Source organism: Copadichromis virginalis, linkage group LG22, assembly GCF_057382275.1.
Source record: "Copadichromis virginalis isolate Kocher_CV1m ecotype Utaka linkage group LG22, C_Virginalis_male_GT1.1, whole genome shotgun sequence".
NCBI lineage: Eukaryota > Metazoa > Chordata > Actinopteri > Cichliformes > Cichlidae > Copadichromis > Copadichromis virginalis.
Window position 1 is genome coordinate 35,327,227 of NC_140638.1, and position 20,859 is coordinate 35,348,085.

Sequence of the window (20,859 nt, forward strand, 5' to 3'; positions counted from 1 at the left end):
TGAGTCTTTATTACAGTTGTGGATGATTTTTTTATTGACATGTCCAAATGGTGAGAAGTACAAACAGCTCCACAGGATCGTCACATAACATGTAGCAAAGGCACATTCACTTTGTTTTGTCACACAAGAAAAGAAACTTGGCTGACTCACCCTGACCATGTGCTACAAAGTTATGTGAACACGCACACGCACGCACGCACACATGCGTGCACACACACACACACACACACACACACACACACACACACACACGCGCACACACACACACACACACACATCTTTGGATACATTTTCTGATCCTTACACATTTTGATCAAAATGTAATATATGGAAACAAATGATTTCTTGTTCTAAAAGGTGCATACAACTGTACAACTGGCCGACTGTGGCAGTTACTGGTGTTGCATTTGACTAATCTATAAAAATATTTAAAGAAGCAGCTGCATTGGACAGAACTGTACCTTTTACCAAATGAAGCTATCAAGAGAGAACAGAATAGTCAGAACATAACCAGCTATAATATGACGACCAACCAGAACATTCAGAACCAACACGTCACAGCTAATCAACAGTTATGCTTTTCATTGGATCAGTGCTCCTATTCAGAGAGATTTTAACCAGGTTTTTGTCACCACTACTTACAAATACCTAAATGTTACAGTTTAGGAGAACACAATTACTGACCACCAAAGCTACGGCTGCCAGAAACAGCTGCTAAATTCGTCTTTTTAGAATCGTGTGCAAACTTTATTCCAGTTATTTCCACACAAAAGCGTGTCAGCTTCAGGCAATCAGCAGTGAAAGTGTTACAGACAAGTCAGTTATCAGAACTGGGACCTCAGCGGGTCCAGTACCAAGTGTGACAAATGTTTGATCTCCATCAATACACCAGTTCGAGCTGTGAAAAAGACTGGGCAGTTACAACACACACGGTTATACAGCAATTGCGCCTGTTCCAAATGTAGCTGTGCAGAACAGGCGCAATTGTGTAATTTTACAGTCTTGTTGTGTGTTGTTGTGTGTTGTTGTCCGGCTATGTGAGATCACAGCAATGACACTGTGGAAGACATTTTTCACAACCCTTCAAAGGCCTGTTTGAGGGTTCGAGGAAGGGTCTGGCACTTAGGTGTAACGGTTGAAGCTTTATATTTGTGAGACATTCATTTCCCCACGCCTCTTATTCCACCACAACAATACTCACAAATGCTGCCAGTAAATGGCTGTTGAGAAAAGTGATCCCACGCACAGTTCTTTGATTTATTAGTACGATCACAGATCTTACCGATTGGGATGGCCCCCCTCAGCAGCCACTTTCAGTTGCATATGGGACCTTATTTGTGACCTAAACTGAGCTGTAATTTCAATGTACACCAGGACATTAAAACTGCATGTATAGAATAATAAGTCAAATCCCATGAAAACCACTTTAAAATGGTTTGTGTTACTTCCTCGCCCTTCAAATAAAGTTTTAAATCCTTTTCCTCCTGTTGCCAAAGACTTCCCATAGATCAGGAGTCTTTGAGTGCCACGTGACTTTTTTCATCTGTAACACTGTACCTCTGTTTAGATGGGGGTGTTAGGCAAATGTCCATTAGAACCTGAAAGCGCAGCGTTACAAACCAACTCGCTGCCATGTCCACTTTGCTGTCCTTGTTCATTCCTTTTGCTCAGAAACACATTCGCCCTTCGGGCCTCCTGCTCTACAGGGGTCCTTCTGTCAGAGTCTATGGTTGCTGCTTGTGGGGCTGTTCTGTGGTTGCAGCGCTGTGTGATGACAAACAGAAATATGGTGATTAACAAACTGAGGGACAGCACTAGCAAAAGTGACACAATTACCAGCTCCTTTAAATAGCATGGGGCTTGGGCGGCCAGCAGCGCTTCCCCATCCCGGAGCTCTAATTCTCTCTGTCGAGGCTGCTTTGTCCATGAGGTCAGGTTTTTGCCCAGCTGTCTGGTGGTGACTTGAGTGTTCCTGTTGGATGGCGTTGTCTTAGACTCTCCTTGGTGCGTTTCTGTTCCTACAGATATGTGGAGTCCAGATCCCGGCTTGGCCATAGATTGTGTTGTGGGTATGGCATTTGTCCGAGGCTGGGTGTAGCTGGTTGGAGTTTGAGACAGAGGGCTGGTCTTCTGCTTGACATGATAGATGGCCATAGTCTGTTGGTAGCCATTTTCAGTGGAGAGGCAGAGGTAGTGGCCCAGTGTGGCAGGGGTGGCCACAAAGCTCAGACTCCCATCCTCCAAGTTCAGATACAAGTCTGAGGACAGCCGACTGTTGGGACGCTCCCAGAGCTGCTGAGACAGTCGTGATGCAGCAGGACACTGCAGCCGCACGACTTCGTTCAGAGACACAGACACCAGCTCGCCTGGAGGACACGAGGCTGACATACAGATTATAGTTTGCATCAGAAACAGGTGTTTGGATATCACAGAAACTAAGAACAATGACCGTGCTTCTAAACAAGAATCTATTGGAAAAATCTGAACTTCACACAATCATGTCTAAATTAGAAAAGTAAAAGTTAAACAAAGCAAATTCATGTTTTATATGTTTGACTCACAGCCCACACAAAACCTCAGACGTGTGACTTTTCATGATTTATTTCATTCCTTTTAGACTTTTCTCCTCCATTTAATCTTCAGACTAAAATAGATATTAAAAAGATGTTATACTCACCCGCAGGCAGTTTGTTTGGACCAAATCTGCTCTTGTGATTTAATGAAACACTGCTGCATGCCTCTTCAGCGTTTCCTCTTTCTATGTCCTGGGCTCTGAGGAGGGAAACCATTAACAGAGAAGGTGGGCACTAGGTTTCACAGATTCCCCACTGATGACCAATCCTCAAACCAGAAGTAAAAACATGAAATTCACAAAGCAGTCATCTATTAATTGGAAGGTTGGTGGTTTGATCCCTGGCTGCTTCAATCTGCCAAATATCCTTGGGCAAGGTACAAACCCAAGTATGATGTGTGTGAATGTTACAACACACTTTCACAGAGGAAAAAGTTGCACGGAGCGCTTTGAGTGCTCAGGAAGAATAGAAAGGTGCCAAGTAGATAAGAACAAGACCATTAAACATTGACCGAGAGGGAGGAAATTCCTACATGGATGTTGTATAATCCCACCTGGAGTATCCAGATGTGTGGTCGCGCCTGTAAATGATTCATTTAAACAAAGCTGTGCTACCGGCTCAAAAGCTACAAGGTCAAGAATAAAAGCTGACTAGCTTTGCACAGTTTGGTATTACCGACTCCTTCCTCAGCTGATGTAGTTTCATTGTGCAACCTTGTGTTTCATAATAAAATATGTGAGCAGATCGTGTGTGCTGAACGTATTAATCATAATAAAAATGTAGTGTTACTCACAGGTTAGTGTTTGTTGTAGAGACCATCACACAGACCCTACTGGCAGGATCCCAACCACAGAAGGGATCTCGGGCCAGAACACACTGAGCACAGGTCCAGTAAAAAGAACAGTTAGCTGTCGGGACCTTCACGACGCCCTCCGACGTGCCGATATAAATCACTCCCTGCAGTGGGACAGAATAAGCCTTCAGACATGTCTGTATAGTACTCTGTCGCAATGACATCATCCTGCTTCACTGTGATGGAGAAACTTTATCTAGTTTGCAAAACTGAGTTCAAACGGTTTACCTGCAGAACATCTGGAACAACACAGAGATCAAGTCTACTTTTTACCCAGACTTGCAAATTGATCAGTTAAGGACTCCAGCATGTTCATAAAAATAATAGATAACTGAACCGAGTGCACGGTAAACCTCTGGGACATTATGTCACGTCCCATTCGATGCTGCCAGTTTGCACCTCCGACTGTCCCTGAGCTCAGAGAGGTGATTCCCCACGACGCTACCTGCTGTCTCACTGGGAGATTCCCCTGATGCTGTCAGGCATAGAAGGCACATGGGGAACATACAAAGGACTGAGCACTACTTTGAGTTGCTGCAATGGAATCTGGGCAAAATGGACCAGTCTGCCATATCATTAGTTTCAGTGTGTCTTTGAATTCATTTGCATCCAACAATGTGACATCCTTTTGTCCCTGACGTGTCCGTCGGTCCATATCAGTATGAACGTCCAGCATGACCTTGAGATGGGTTTCCTACGTGTTCCTTTATTTTATTTAGCAGTGTAGCTTGGAGCTAAATAATAATACATAAATAATTAACCCTCAAAGCAGCACACAGGAACTCTCTATGGTCATTGCCACGTCTTTGTCTCCATTGCCTCCAATAGTCTAAAAACCTAAATGGAACTGAACCACCAAACGTCAGCAGCAGCGTGCACCTTGGGTATGGAGAGCTTCAGGCTCCTGACAGGCTGAGGCTGCTCAAAGACCTGAATCTCCTCGATGATATGGGCCCCTCTGAGTAGCAGCACTGCTTTATGCAAGTAACCAGACTCTGAAACATCAGAAAAGAAATCATTAATAACATAAAACTATTCAAGAAGAAGTGCTGAGAGGATATAACCTGTACTGTGAGGTGTCAGCCTGGTAGTCGTGGAAGAGTTCAGCCTTTGAAATGTGTTAGTTGTGTATTTTACTGCTCTGCCTGCAGTCCTACCTGTAAGCAGAAACAGGACAGTGTAGTGTTTGCCGTTGGCTGCCTGGACCCTCTGGACAGTCAGGTGGCTGTAGGTGTTTTCAGCAGACACCATGGTCAGGTTCCTTCCAACTGCTCGCACACTGTCATCTGCCAGGAAGTTCTCTTTGACAAAGCGCAGGGCATTGTCTGAGGCGTTGTGCAGGCCACACTAACACAAAAGTTGACACAAACTAATTATTTTTGTATTCATTTCCATTTGTGCGGCACTTTTTTAATCGCACATTATGAGCAGCAGAGAGCGTGCCATCAGCGAAACTGCTCCCTGCTCACTCACTCAACGCTCTAACGTATTTAGGTTACACCTCAGCCTGTGGGTCTCGTCCACTTCACCCTGCCCACTGTTATGTTGCCCATAGTTACATGTTTCAAATCTGAACAGCGCTTTGAAATGTGAAGTAGAGCATTTAAAGAATTTTTAAGAAAACATTTATAATAAGGACTACAGTGTCGATGTTAATAAGTTTACAATATTCTGAACACATTAGTGGGTGTGTTGAAATATGAAAGTATGGAAAAGGAAATATGTTAAAATCTGGGTGAGATGAGAGATGATGATGAGAGATGATGATGAGAGATGATGATGAGATAGCCTTTATTTGTCAGCTGCAGGTCTTTTGCCCACAACCGAGATGACAGACCTTGCCGACCATACATACAATACAAACATCACATTGGGGAGACAGGTCAGGCCAGGTAGCGAGGAAAAAAACATTGAAATGTGTAACACAGAAGGATAATACAGGAATGCACAGGTATCAACACACCACAGCACAATAAACACAGACAGCAACATGGGAAAGAGTTCCAGTGTGGACATCTGATCTGGGACCGCTGCAATCTTTCGACTGCGCCTCCAACTTTTTTTTTTTTTTTTTTTTGCCTGTCCCGTTTGGCTCTTTTGCATCAGAATTGTTGTCTAAAGGCAAAGAAAGATGCCCAACGGATTTACTTTACCAAATTGACCATCCCAGCCTTGCCGTAATGGTCCATTTGATTCACCTTTTATTGTTTATTTTATTTTCACTTACTGAATACGGGACAGACTTGACTGGGGGAAAGAAAGAGGGAAAGAGAAACAGCTGAGAAGAGGGACGGGGGAGAAGGGCAAAAACCAAAAACCAACAGAATGAGCAGAAAAAAGAAAAAGAAAGAAAATGCATATATCAATCACCTGGATCACCTGCTGAGAAAGAAAAAAGAAAACAAGCAGAAGAGAACAAGAGTAATAGAATAAACAACATCACAATGATATATGGGAATATGACAGTAAATACTAAATATTAAACATTATTGTGCAGCACATAAGATCAACAGAACACAGTGTGCTTTGAGGTAGGAGCCAAAAAAGGTGTAGTTTGTGGGTGTGATCACCCGTGTGTACACCTGTGAGCATGGACGCGCTTGTTTTTTGTTTTTTTAAAAGGTTCCTTCATGTAATGATCTGCTAGAGGGTGTGGGGGGGCCACAGCCCCGTCCTCCAGGGCATGAAGCAGGTATGGAGGAGATCAAAACTCCAGACATCCAGAGGCCCCCAGAACACAAGAGACCAAGGAAGACCAGAGGGGCAGCCGCGCCACTGTCCCAGAAAGAGCTGAGGAGAGTCCCAGATGAGGGCTCACTCAGCAGCCGCGGAGCAGAAGCCAGGGGGGGTTGCAGTGACGCGCCCGTGAGCTCCGCCGGCAGCCAGCTGCGCCTGAGTGACCGAGCCCCAGGCCGAGAGGCCGGGGGCACCCCACCTCCGAAGGGGCCCGAGCGAGCCCCAGGCTCCAGGCCCCGATAAGCGGCCGCCAAGGAGTGAGCCGGTGTGTACCCGGACGCCCATCCCCGGACACAAAGAACCACCAACGCACCGATGTCTGAGGGAGTCCGCCACTGGCAGGGGAAGTGGTGGTGGGTGGAGATAGGCCTCCAAACCTTGGAGGGCCTGAGATGTCCCCAGAGAGGTGGCGTCTGATACCCAACCTGACATATAGACACAGACATACAGGCACACACAGATACAAACATCCATTCCCACCCTCATGCTCTCATATGCACTTACTCCACACTCAACCAACGTGGAGACAGACATAAAGAGACGCTGTACACACAATCACACTCCCCAAGCGTACTCTATGAACCGGGTCTAGGTACCCTTGCCCCTGGAGGGGGGAACTGCACCCAGACCCAGGTGGTGTTACCCTTTTCCCTGCGGTGGGGGGAGGCAGACCACCCCGACTCCGCAGCAGCAGGGAGGCCCCACACTCCAGACCGCAGTCGGACGGCCAACTCCTCCTCCTAGCCCCCCCGCTCCAGCAGGTCGCAGAGAACGGGGGTGAGAGAAGACTCCAAACCTCCCTCCACCCGCTCATTGTAGTGTTGATGCATGTGTGTTCTAAGGTGCATTTAAAACCCAGGAGGGCATGGAGCTACCTGCCAGAGAGCAGCAGGTAAGCGCATGGTCCCTCCTGCTAGCCCTCAATGTCTACGTGTATTTAACATTGAGAGGTGGGCAACGATGCCAGGGGTGGGGTGTACACCCTGATGGTCTTTTGGAGTCCGTGTATCGTGCCCACCCCCAAGATCCTACATGTATGTGTAATGAGGGTGTGAGTAATGTGAATGTCTAAGTTGTGAGATAAAATTGAGGCAGAGGCAGCCAGAAGGGGACAGAGGGGGGGGGGGGGGGGTAGCCTCCTCTGCACCCTGGTGACATACCCCTACTCCAAGGTCCTGCATGTGTGGGTGGTTGTGGTGGAGCGGGAAGAGGGAGGCAGCTGGAGATGGGGAGGGAAGGAAGGGAGGGGCAAGTGACCCCTCCCTGGGGCCAGCTCCCCCGCTGACCCCAGTAGGCACCCCCATACTCTGCGACCCGCCAGGGAAAGGGGGCCCAGGCCCATCCAGACCGGGGCCCAGTGCAGCAGCGCCTCCCGGCCCCACAGAGCCCGGGACAGTCCACCCAACCCCACCACAGAGAAAACTGCACCCACCCCACCATCCACTCATCTTCCAGACTACATAAGACAATAAACACCCAGGCTGAGATCTTCCTCCACCTCTCCTGTATCTCCCCCTCCTGCAGGAGGGGGAGATACAGGACTGCGCCTCCAACTGACCCGATGTCCAGATCAGAGGGGAGGTAAGCGTTGGAGGTGGCGTTGGATCCGGGGTAGGGAGGGTGATGCGTCGGTGAGTGCTTATCAGTATCAGTATATGTATGTGTGTGCGTGTCCATAGTTCAGCTGAGACAGTGTCCTTGCCCTGCCAGGCTAAGTAAACAGTCTTCCAGCCAACCCAGGTGGCCTTGTAGGGAATGGGAAGGAACAGACTCAACACAGTCGTTATCAGATGCATTTAGAAAAAATATCATTTACTTTGGTAAACTGAATTTCCCCGGTGTTACTAAACAGAGAAAGGAATTTTTGACACAACTTTCCAAATAACTTCATCCAAACTTTTTTTTTCTTTCCAAAAAACCAATAAATACTGAGGTTAACATTATTAGCTCCCCGATGCTATTCTTCACTTTTTGCTGTATATCAGGCTGCAGTCGTTTGTTGTAGCTCCTCCAGGTTTGATGGCATGGACTCTTCTCTTCAGTTCACCCACAGATTTTCAGCGAGATCCGAGTCGGAGCTTTGTGCAGGTCAGTCGATAACGTTCACCAGGAGAGACGTACGTTTTAGTTGTTGTCATGTTGGAAGACAAACGATGACCCAGTTTCTGCTGCCGAGTGCTTGAGGTTTAAAATGGTCACATATCCTTCTTCTTCATAAATCCAAAAATAAGAAGCATCTCAAAGAGCTGTAGTTTAATGTCATCTGACCAAAGCACGCACTTCCCCTAATCCTGCTCCAGGCTGAGTCTGGTTTGAGGTCGTAAGTTCCTGTGCAGGAGTCAAGTGATCATCTTCTTTGAGACTCCGATTCCCAACTCGGCCAAGTCATTCACTCGTGTTGTGGCAGCGTTTTCTTAAAATCTTTCACTTCTGCAACAGTTGTTCTGTCCTGTTCGGCTCTCATTACATTTCTCGATGATACATCTCAGTAGAACAACTCGGAAACGCTGCGATAACTTTGAGTATCCATCTCCTGCTTTGTGAGCATCAAAAATCATTTTTCTCATGTAAACAGATTTGATTTGGTTTTCGGCTGCTGCTTTCTCTGTGACACACGAGACACTGGAACCTCAGTTTTAACTTAATTTTATAAGCTTTCAGCTTTAAAGAGTTAAAGCACATCATTGCACAACCTGGTTTGTTATTCAGGGATAATTTATACTGACCCTGGAAAAAACACTTTCTCAGATAATTCTATTATTGTGAATAAATATATATAATTTATGCTTTCTAAAGAAAACTAGCATGCTTAGAAATGCTATGTTGGAAATCCTTTGTTCTGTTTTGTCAAAATTTTGACAAAAACTTGAAATTTCATGCTAATAATTTTATCCACATCTGTATAAAGAATGCTAAGCTAACTGTGAAAGTGTGAACTTGGTACCAAGAGCAGAAGTAGGAAGTAGTGAGAAAGCAGGAAGGACCAGACGGCAGTAATGACGTGGAAGAAGACGACAAATAATCGTGAAACTTTTACATCTGAGAATTAAAGTTTCTCACAGCTGTGAATATGTAATTAGTTTTTGCACATGAAGGCAGCGTGTGTGCACGTACACCCGCTGGTTCATGGAGACTTTACTCTAAATAAGTTTTCATAAGTAACCATTTACCTCGCCTGGATTTGCGACCTTCTCTTGAACCCGTGCACTCCACTGTAATGTGTCCCGGTTCAGGACTTTGTAGTTACCAGAAAAGACCGATTTGATGTCAGTGAGGCGGAAGGAACACACTGCTGATCGCCCAGAGTTGACAGACCTGGTTAATCAAAAACAAACATTAAGAATACAGTGACGAAGAATCAGAAACATGGAACTACGGCAAGCAACTTGTTTCATTCTTAAATGTGCGTCCTTTAAATTGTATTTCTTCTCTGTTGTATTCTATGTCCACGGGTGCACATAAGTGTCAAAATAAAAGACGAGCACCAGATAAGAAGTTGCAGCGCGCGTTTGCGTACATATCAAAAGCAGTGTTTTTGTCCACTAGAGTGGGATTTTCACGGCACATTCTGCACCACATCTCTGTGCGTTCATCATTTGTTTGAAGCCAGCTCACCTCCTGCAACCACTTTTCCGAGAATACATGCTTCTTTTGTGGTTCGGACTCCTTCTGCTATTCTTTGGAGGTGGAGGGACACCAAAGTAACTGCTTAAAGGAGCTTCTTCGACATCTTTAAGAGTTCTAAACAAATGTCTGTCCTCCTCCAGAAAATCTTACGTGCGTTGCAACTTCTTATCTGGTGCGCGTCTTTTATTTTGACACCTGCGGACCACTTATGTGCAGCCCTGGTTATATCAACCCTCAATTCGCCCCTGAAGGCCACAGAAAGACTGCCTGGAGGACTCGTGAGCATGACGAGAGCCTTCCTTGACTGGTACAGAAGAGCACATCCCTCAGATTTGAATGCTTCCCCGGTCAGATGGCATGGATACATCACTGCAGTTTTCTAAATGCCCCAAAGATCAAATCTACGCATGCTTCACCTACACAGTAGGTCAAAGATCTGAAAACTGTGCTTCTCAATCTCAACAGCAAGTTTGTATTAATGGAAACATGGTGATTTTTTTCAGGAGACATCATCACTCACCACTGAGAGGTGAATATGCCATAAAAGAGTATGTCATCCACAGGAGCGCCCTCTGCAGGCAGGAGGGTGTCTATGTCCTGGAGCACATTATAGGGCAGCTCATGGTCAGCTTGGCAAAGCAGCTGAGCTTTTGCGAACGTGGTCCAGCGTCGCTGCAGGGTCCGCTGACCTCCAACATCACTCTGACAAATGAGAGAACACTGTGATGTTATCATGTACATAATATTACAGAAAGGTCAGAGTTACAGCCCTTTGACAGAATTATGAATAACAATCCTGACAGGTAGAAATCTTGGAGATGTCATCCAGTCATGTGGGTGGAGTCACAAATTCAGCTTCACCTTGCTGACTAAGTTCCCCTGCACCGTCAGACGCACTAAGAAGTTACCTTACAGGGGGATTTCTTAAATACTGACATCACTCCAGTTCATGTTGAGAAGATCAAAAGAGACAAAGTTGTTATTACAGCCTGTGATGGTGACATTCAGCCTTACTGACCACTAAAAGGGCTTTGCAGGCACATTCACCCATTGTATTTCATAAACACATAACATTCAGTGCATTTTAAGGTTTGTTATGCTATAACTGCATCTGTAGCCTTGGACACACATGTGACTGGCTGTCTGTTTCCTGTGTCTGAATGAGGACTATTAGTGTTTGCGTGACGGGTTTGGTCTGCTCGTGAAGTTTGTTTGTTCCTGGGAGAAAATTCCAAATATCAGAGCACTGCTAAATCTTTGCAGAATCTCTTTGGACGGTTCGTAGACACCATCGTTCCCACTTACCACACAGATCTGAGAGACGCGGGAGACGATGAACTTGTCGATGAAGTCATACTCTCTGCCCACTTCAGTGAAGAAGAAATAAATTTTCTCTTCATCTGGAATAAATGTGGAACTGATGAAAGTTGGATCTATGGCAAACAGAAGGTAACATAAGCAGAAATGTAAGTTACTGGAAACAATGTGTGAAAGACATGGTAAAGCTGGAAATCCAAGTACATTTTCAAGAATTAAACAGAAATAAGAAACACTTATTACAATGTTTGTGATTCCCACCACATAACAGGTAACAGACAAGATGTGCCAGCAAACAAATGGATTGATACTGATCTAAGACGCCATAAACGTATCTAATATTAAAGAAATTCAAATATCTGAGGTTGGGGAAGAACTCGCTGCACTCACCCTCCAACCATCCTAATGTGTCATCCAGCTTCAGGTCGACACGCTTGCCCTCGCTGAGGTGCCTTGAGATGACTGGCCGGTTCCCCCTGTAGTCTGCCACAGTGCCAGTATAAAGCTCTCCATCTGAGACACATGACAACATCTAACATCATACTGACGAGCAACAGCGACACAATGAAAATATATTCGACCATCTTTGTGGCTGCTGGCAGCATGGTTGTGTGCATACACACTGCTGGCAGCATGTTTGTGTGCATACACACTGCTGGCAGCATGGTTGTGTGCATACACACTGTTGGCAGCATGGTTGTGTGCATACACACTGTTGGCAGCATGGTTGTGTGCATACACACTGCTGGCAGCATGGTTGTGTGCATACACACTGCTGGCAGCATGGTTGTGTGCATACACACTGTTGGCAGCATGTTTGTGTGCATACACACTGTTGGCAGCATGTTTGTGTGCATACACACTGTTGGCAGCATGTTTGTGTGCATACACACTGCTGGCAGCATGTTTGTGTGCATACACACTGTTGGCAGCATGGTTGTGTGCATACACACTGCTGGCAGCATGGTTGTGTGCATACACACTGCTGGCAGCATGGTTGTGTGCATACACACTGTTGGCAGCATGTTTGTGTGCATACACACTGTTGGCAGCATGTTTGTGTGCATACACACTGCTGGCAGCATGTTTGTGTGCATACACACTGCTGGCAGCATGGTTGTGTGCATACACACTGCTGGCAGCATGGTTGTGTGCATACACACTGCTGGCAGCATGTTTGTGTGCATACACACTGCTGGCAGCATGGTTGTGTGCATACACACTGTTGGCAGCATGTTTGTGTGCATACACACTGTTGGCAGCACGTTTGTGTGCATACACACTGTTGGCAGCACGTTTGTGTGCATACACACTGCTGGCAGCACGGTTGTGTGCATACACACTGTTGGCAGCACGTTTGTGTGCATACACACTGCTGGCAGCACGGTTGTGTGCATACACACTGCTGGCAGCACGGTTGTGTGCATACACACTGCTGGCAGCACGGTTGTGTGCATACACACTGCTGGCAGCACGGTTGTGTGCATACACACTGCTGGCAGCACGGTTGTGTGCATACACACTGTTGGCAGCACGGTTGTGTGCATACACACTGCTGGCAGCACGGTTGTGTGCATACACACTGTTGGCAGCATGGTTGTGTGCATACACACTGTTGGCAGCATGGTTGTGTGCATACACACTGCTGGCAGCATGGTTGTGTGCATACACACTGTTGGCAGCATGGTTGTGTGCATACACACTGCTGGCAGCATGGTTGTGTGCATACACACTGTTGGCAGCATGGTTGTGTGCATACACACTGTTGGCAGCATGGTTGTGTGCATACACACTGTTGGCAGCATGGTTGTGTGCATACACACTGTCTGTAAACACGATGAAAGTTCTCAGTGGACTCAACGTGATTCCACTTTACACAGTAGAATCATGTCAATAATCCACCGTCTTACGTTCACCAAGCTGATTTATTGGTCGCGCTATAACTTGCATGTGTGGCGTGCGCAATCAACATGCAGAAAGTATTTGATAAAGATTTAAAATGTCATGTCACATTTGACCTCTGACCTCCTCAAGGTCAACAGACTGATCTGCAGGTCAAAGTGATAATGATGATATATGAAGCCATTTAAAGCAGTGTTTCTTACTGCCATTGTACTGAGACATGCACATTCTAAATATCACCTTACTTTGGAACTCCGACCTTCTTCAAGGTAAAAGATAAAATAAGGCCTTTTATCTTTAAAACAATGATCAAAAATCTACTAATGGAAAGATTCTGATTGGTAATGGCTTCATGTTCAGCAACACAAAGATCCCAAACCGGCTGATAATGCAGTAAAAGCACACCCATCATCGTGGATTAGCCTTCGCTAATCGAAAAAAAGGCATTTACAGGTTGGGGTAACATTCAAATAAGAGGTTTGAAATGTCCTCCAAGAACATGGATAACTATTCCTGAGAGCGATTAAAGAAATAACAAGAAACATAACAAAGTTCATACTGTGTTGAACCGAGTTCAGGCTCTGATGAAGGATAAAGGTGGTCACAGCAAACACTGCACAGCTGCAGCCTGAAGGTAATAAGCTCTGCAAGAACCATTACTACCCAGGTTAACTTCAAAACTGCTCGTGTTTGAAGTCATCAAAAGTGCTTCATGCTGTGAATTCCCCAATAAATCCTGCAGCTGTGCAATCCTGCATTTTCCACCAGCCAGAGACAGGACAGGGATAACTGGGACAGGGATGATTGGGACAGAGATGATTGGGACAGAGATGATTGGGACAGAGATGATTGGGACAGGGACAGGACAGGGATGATTGGGACAGGGACAGGACAGGGACGACTGGGACAGGGACGACTGGGACAGGGACGACTGGGACAGGGACGACTGGGACAGGGATGATTGGGACAGGGACAGGACAGGGACGACTGGGACAGGGACGACTGGGACAGGGACGACTGGGACAGGGACGACTGGGACAGGGATAACTGGGACAGGGATGATTGGGACAGGGACAGGACAGGGACGATTGGGACAGGGATAACTGGGACAGGGATAACTGGGACAGGGACAGGACAGGGACGATTGGGACAGGGATGATTGGGACAGGGATGACAGGGACAGGACAGGGATAACTGGGACAGGGACAGGACAGGGATGATTGGGACAGGGATGATTGGGACAGGACAGGGACGACTGGGACAGGGACAGGACAGGGACGACTGGGACAGGGACAGGACAGGGACGACTGGGACAGGGACGACTGGGACAGGGACGACTGGGACAGGGATAACTGGGACAGGGATAACTGGGACAGGGATGATTGGGACAGGGATGATTGGGACAGGGACAGGACAGGGATCACTGGGAGACACCAAAATAGAGTTGTAATAATCCAGTCATGCTGTGGCATCATTTCCTCACCTACAACGAGAGCCGTATTGCGTTGATAAGGGTCATAGGGGCATCGACCTCTCCCTTCATCAGGCTTGAGGCTCATTGTTAATGTGTCAGTGTTCTGGGAAGACAAGGAGAAAAAGTCAAGCTGCTACTGAAGTGAATGCTAAATGGACCATTTCTACAAACACACAAAAAGGGAAATTCAAGCTTTTTTGTATCAAGTTTATGCTACAATCACTAAACAGTGAGTAACACTGTAACACTGTCACAGTGTTAAACAAACTAACAACTTAAATGCCTTACGATGTAGGTGCAGCGTGGACTGAAGGCGAACGTTCCACAGGCATAGATGTGGCTGGTGTTCAGGAACTGCAGCACACGTATGAAATTGGGACAGTCAGCCTGGAAACACAAAGTTTAACATTTCAACAAAACCAGCTCATGTAAAACTGTTAACGGTTTGTCTAAACCAGGACCTGTTGGTTCAACTTCAAACATTCTCATGTTACATCAAAAGGGACTGTAACTGCCAGCTCCCATATGGAAAAGAAATAGTAAAAACATATGATTTACTCATGAAAGTGGCCACTTTCTCAGTACTTTCATTTTTTTTTTTTTAGTAAGTATACAAAACATACAAGTTTCATTATATAATTTTTCAAGGGATCTTATATGTGTTTTCACTCTTGTATGCTTTTCATACAAGTTTCATACAAGACAGATAAAAACTTTATAAGATTTATATATATCTTATATATATCTATATCTATCTTTTCCATATGGGCTGGAACATTATTGGCACCTTTGTCTCGTTTGGTTTGTATATTTGTAATTTAACAGGTTCAAAGCATTTGTTCATACATTCAAACAGAACACTTACCATTTTCTTTCCCTTCATGGAGCACTGCTCAAGGTCTTCATGTGAAGGAGTCCAGTCCAGCTGAGAGAAGAGGAGAGTTCATCAAGTTCTTCACATTAACCACAGCCGCAGGTTTGTGTAAAGATCGTGATGTGAAAGATCACAGCACGGGCCAGAACACATTTCTTTTCGAGACTGCATTTTTTTTAAAATACACCAAAAGCAGGCACTACAAGTTTTACAGTCACAAAGGATTTAACCCAGTTTGTGTTTGTCCGAATGTTTAGAAGGACCTTTAGAAATTCATTTAGCGATTTTAAAAAGCTGCCTGCTTCTACATAAAATACTGGTTTCTGCATCGTGGTCTCCTGACTTAAATAGCACATCAAACAGGAACAGTTAAAAATGCTTTCACTTTTTTACTGTGTGATTATTGCAAACTGTGACACTGAATGTGTGAGGTACATACGAGTACACAAACGTCAAACTAGTCATACTGGACGTACTCTCTAGTCCACAGACTGGATTATCGGATTGTGCCAAGATGTGGCAAGCTTAGCTAACATAGGAGTACACGAGAAAGGAGACGTGGAAAAGGTCCTGATCTAATTCTCAAACTACTGTCTGAATGTCAAGTGTGAAAAAAAATGAATGAAAATAGAAGCAGGCTGTGGTGTGCAGGCTACAAGGATGAAGCGCCAGGTTCCTCGTCTATCTTTGAGCCAGTATTTCATGCTTTAAACACAATAAATATTTCAATATATTTTAACTTGGCAACAGAGACTCTGCCTGCAATGTTTTGCAAAAATACTTTAGAATAGTTTAATAAAAAATGTGCTGTTTTTCTTTTGAGTTCTTTAAATTTAAAAAAGTACAGGTGATGGTGAAGCAGTGATTGTACTGTGTCGCAGACACAGGAAGCTGAAGACTTGACAGCCAAGTAGTCCTTCTTGTTAGGCTTCTTTGAAGTCCACCAGCAGGGCACAGACATGGTTGTTTCACTGTCTCTGCAGTCGGGCCGTCATAAACAATTGATAGTCACATGGACGTCTGTTTAGAGCCTCACAGTCTAATTCCTAACAGAGACCATCTGATCTGCATTTGCATAATCTCAAGTGACTTTATGTCAATATGCATAAGTGTGCATCTGTCAACAGTCAGCCCCTACCTTGTTCCTCAGTATGATGCTGTCCTTGTGGCTAACATTCAGTGCTAACACAGAGTCCCGGGCTCCAACATATAATATGTCCCCATCCTCACTGAGCAGCAGCGTGGTGGTGTTGCTGACATCGTGGCTGTTGAAGCGGATGAGACGTCTCCCAGGACTATCTGTTATCAAACAGCAGTTTGTATCAGGACAAAGCATGTTAGGATTAAATATCCACAGATAACTAAAAGGATCCAGATATAACCGGCTACAGAGTGTTAACTGCTTAGATGTCGAAGAACTCGGTGTCTGCGAAACGTCTCTATTTATTATGTCACAGAAAATATTGTGACCACGCTATCTAGTCACTTATTCAACACTAAACACACAATTCACAGTGCACACAAAAAGAATCCACATTTCATTATAACCTGATTCATTTTACCTCAAAGCTTAAACACAATAGTCCATAATGACAAAGTGAAACAAGGTTGAAATGTAAAAAAATATAACGTACATACGTGTTCACAGCCTTTGCTACGACACTCAAACTTGAGGTCAGCTCAATTCTGTTTCCACTGATAATCTGTGAAGTGTCACGTGACTGGTGATAAATCCAGCTGATTGGATGCCACACCTGTCTAAGGCCCCATAATTGACAGTGCATGTCAGAGCACAAACCAAGCCGTGAAGTCCAACCAACTGTGTGCCGACCTCGGAGACAGGATTAAACCAAGACACAGATCTGGGGAGAGGAAACATTTCTGCAGCATTGAAGGTCCCAATAAGCACAGAGGCCTCAGGAAGAAGTTTGGAACCAGCGCTTGGAGTCAAAGGGCCGTTGTAAGGCAGATGATCAAGAAGTTCAAAGTCACTCTGACAGAACTCCACTGTTGGTTTGTGGAGAAAAGAGAAACTTCCAGAATGACCATCTCTGCACCACTCCACCAATCAGGCCTGTACGGCCAGGTGGAAAAGTCACCTGAGGGACTTTCAGACCATGAAAAACTAAATTCTCTGATCTGATGAGACAAAGATCTAACTCTGTGGTCTAGATACCAAGCACCATATGTGGAGGATACTCTGGAGGCACTGCTTAGCACCTGGCCCCTACCATCCCTACAGTGAAGCACGGTGGGGGCTGCATCATGCACCATCAGGAACTAGGGGACTAGTCAGGGTCAGAGACATCCTTGATGATAACCTGCTCCAGAGGTACTGAAACACAGCCAAGATAACAAAGGAGCGGCTTCACTGTGTCGATGTTCTTGGGTAGCCCAACCAGAACCTGACCGAACATCTCTGAAGAGATCCGAAAGTGGTTGTGCACGGATACTATTGCTGTTATTTTTTATGCATCTTCCAGAATTTCAACCTCTTTTTTTACTTACATGTGAAACAAGCACTGAAACAGTGCCCTGTACTTGCATTATAATCAGACACTGAAGTGTACAATCTCACAGTACTCCATCTAACATGATAACTGTCAACTACATTTGTGTCCCAGTTAATTTGATTAACATGATTTTGCCCTTTTTTTAAATTCATGAGGTTTCAGCACAATATCTGTGCACAAGAATCGATTTCGTATATGAAAGACGTGAGAGAACAAACACATCGCTGTGCTTTGTTCTATCCCTAATACATTTAAATGACCCAACATGATAAAGGGGGTAAAAATGCACGTGATGTTTCAAAGGCTTCACTCACCCATGGGGAAGGAGACTCTGGGAGTCAGTGTTGTCACACATGGGCACAGAAACCCCAGCAAGGCCAGGGCGAGTGGCAGCAGGATGGGGATCTCCATCACAGCAGGAATAATGGAGTCTGGCCTCGTTTACACTGAAGTTCACATACTCTGCTGTCCATCACTCCATCTGAGACACATGCACACACGTTACCGTCCAGTCCTCTAATCAAATGCATTGATTTGTGTTGTTTCAACGGTGAGTTTGTGTAACTCCGTTAATGTTTATATGCCTAAGCATCAAAGCTACAGGTTTAGAAATCAGAGATATCACCTATGAGGAGAACATGAGGAGGAACATGAGGAGGAACATGAGGAGAACATGAGGAGAACATGAGGAGGAACATGGGTCCGTCGCTGCGTTTTGTTTGTTCAGCTGTGTCTTTGTTTCTTGCTGTGATGAAGAGTCACAGCTCAGGCAGCGCCTCGACGTTTCCACAGTGTGGAGATGTCGCTGATTTAAAAAACACGAACCTGAAGATGAGCTCGACCTTGTAACGCGACACATGCACGCGGACGGCTCCGCCAGCACAGCCCGCAGAGTTTACAGATTACTGCTGGGGCGTTTTACGTGGAGTAACGATGCAATGACGACAGTTTCTTGTGTGCTAAATAACTCTATCTTAGAAAAACTTACAGAGCGACAACACAAAGACAGAAAAGTCAGCTTACGTTTCCTTTCCTCCCCGTTTTCCTTCCATCGCTCCCAAACCACCAATATTCTGTCCAACACTCGCGGATCAGTAACGCGAGGAGAAAACGCTGACCGTGGTTCAGCCTTTACTATAACAACAATGCCTCCTCCCATTCGCAGATCTAGGAAGCCCGGCCTCCACCTGCAGGGCGGCCGTACTCATTACAACGTCCGAGCAACAGGCCCTCCTCAGGCCCCAGGTTCAAGCTGCGTGTACCAGGGGTCTCAAACCAAATGCGCTGTGGGCCACGTTAGTGTTCAAGTAGTACAAACAAACAAACCAACAAACAAAGAAACATTTCTGAAAATGTAGTTGTTTTTTAAATATCAAATATTGCATAATAAGATAAAACTGCATTTTCCTCCCTCTTAACTAACTGAAGCCTTTCATTGAACTACCAAATAAACTCATTGGTCCTCTCTGCCTGTGCACACGTGGCAGCACTTCTGCTGTCATTGTGTTCATATTTAACAAAACCGAAGTGCAGACATAAGTGTGTGCATTAGTTTGTGAGTCTGTCAGTGAACTAACACACCCTCTCATGTTTGTGCCTCTGCTCATGTTGCCTTCATATTCAATCATTTGAAGAACTTATTTTAACATTTCACTCAACAACAAACAAAAAAGTCACTTTAAGGCTGCATTATATCTCCTCACATCAGTGTGAGTAGGCCGCAGGTGGGCCCTGGGCTGTGACTTTAAGACCCCTGGTGTATACAGCATGGCCTCCTCTTTAACAAGGCCTTTAGAAATAATATGTGGACACCTTGGTGTGGGTTTGACTACTTGACTAATGACCAACAGGTTTCCATCTCATATCGTTTAGATGAGTGATATTTTTTATCTTTCCAGGAAGAAATAAGTAAACACACAAAACAAACAAAAAAGCAAAATCCTGACAGGAAACTGGTTTGTAGGACAGCTGTGATGTTTAGTCCAGCTGCAGGATGGTCAGATTCAACTTTTTTACACAAGTAAAAGTGAAAAAGTACATGCTCTGAAAAGTACTCAAAGTAAGAAGGCTAAAATATTATTCTAGTAACAAAATAATGTCAGTACACGGGGAATACCAACAAGTCTAATAAGTGGACTTAGCTTGTAGAACACGAGCAGAGAAAAAGAAGGAAATAAATAAATAAATAATGGCTATGTCCTGTTGTAGAGAACAACTTTGTCTCTAAACAGGGAAATGAGTCAGATGAGCACAATCATTTCTATTGAGATGTCTTTAGTGTGCAGGCTGTGATCAGCTGATGTGTGCTGCTCTGAGTGCATTTATACCACTGCATTCAGCAGCCTTTGTCCTGGCTGATTTCTATGCTCTACAGTAGAAAGTTCAATGACTGACTGAAGCATCACCAGCTTAACTTTAAACACTAGATGTAACTCTGACCATGAGCACCAGTCACATGCTGTTCAGTACTTTAACTTCACAGTACAGTAAACTAATAGTTAACCTGCACTAATCTGATGACTGTTTTTAAATAACACAAAGTTACCTTTGTTCAAGACACTGTCACATGTACAGACACAGCATCTGGTTTAAAAACACTTACATGTAAACTTTATATTTCCAGTTTATCAAACAGCATCCTTACCTTTGAATATAACTGCGCTTCCTCCTCTCCTGGACTGTTGTGCTTATCTTTCTCCATCTCTGAGTGAAGTTCACATGCAGGATGTCTCAGGCTATGGTACACGGAGAAGTGAAGAGAAAGCAGTTCCTGCCCTTGCTTTGTACATGTCAGTAGTATATACATGACATCCAACAAGACAAGCCTTCATTGTGAGTTCGATTAAGTCTTCAACCAACCGATGTTCCTTTTTTGTTACTTGTTGCAGTATGTTAGCTGAACAACACGTCTCTAGTTATGAATTTTTACATTAGCACACAACATGTAAAGTGTTTTTATAAACACATATGAGGTCAACATGTGTCACGTG

General features: G+C 44.9%; 1 protein-coding gene across 1 annotated transcript; it reads right to left on the reverse strand.

The window, feature by feature from the left end:
• Positions 1 to 214: 214 nt before the first annotated feature.
• Positions 215 to 19,011, reverse strand: sema4ab (sema domain, immunoglobulin domain (Ig), transmembrane domain (TM) and short cytoplasmic domain, (semaphorin) 4Ab). The gene is made up of 15 exons (XM_085446352.1): positions 18,893 to 19,011; positions 18,184 to 18,350; positions 16,495 to 16,655; positions 15,348 to 15,407; positions 14,771 to 14,869; positions 14,492 to 14,585; positions 11,497 to 11,619; positions 11,095 to 11,222; positions 10,310 to 10,491; positions 9,333 to 9,477; positions 4,584 to 4,773; positions 4,306 to 4,421; positions 3,367 to 3,530; positions 2,678 to 2,772; positions 215 to 2,381 (listed from the first exon to the last, which is right to left on the reverse strand). The coding sequence occupies exons 2-15, from the start codon at positions 18,278 to 18,280 to the stop codon at positions 1,564 to 1,566; spliced, it is 2,472 nt and encodes an 823-aa protein (XP_085302478.1). The 5' UTR covers positions 18,281 to 18,350; positions 18,893 to 19,011; the 3' UTR covers positions 215 to 1,563.
• Positions 19,012 to 20,859: the final 1,848 nt, after the last annotated feature.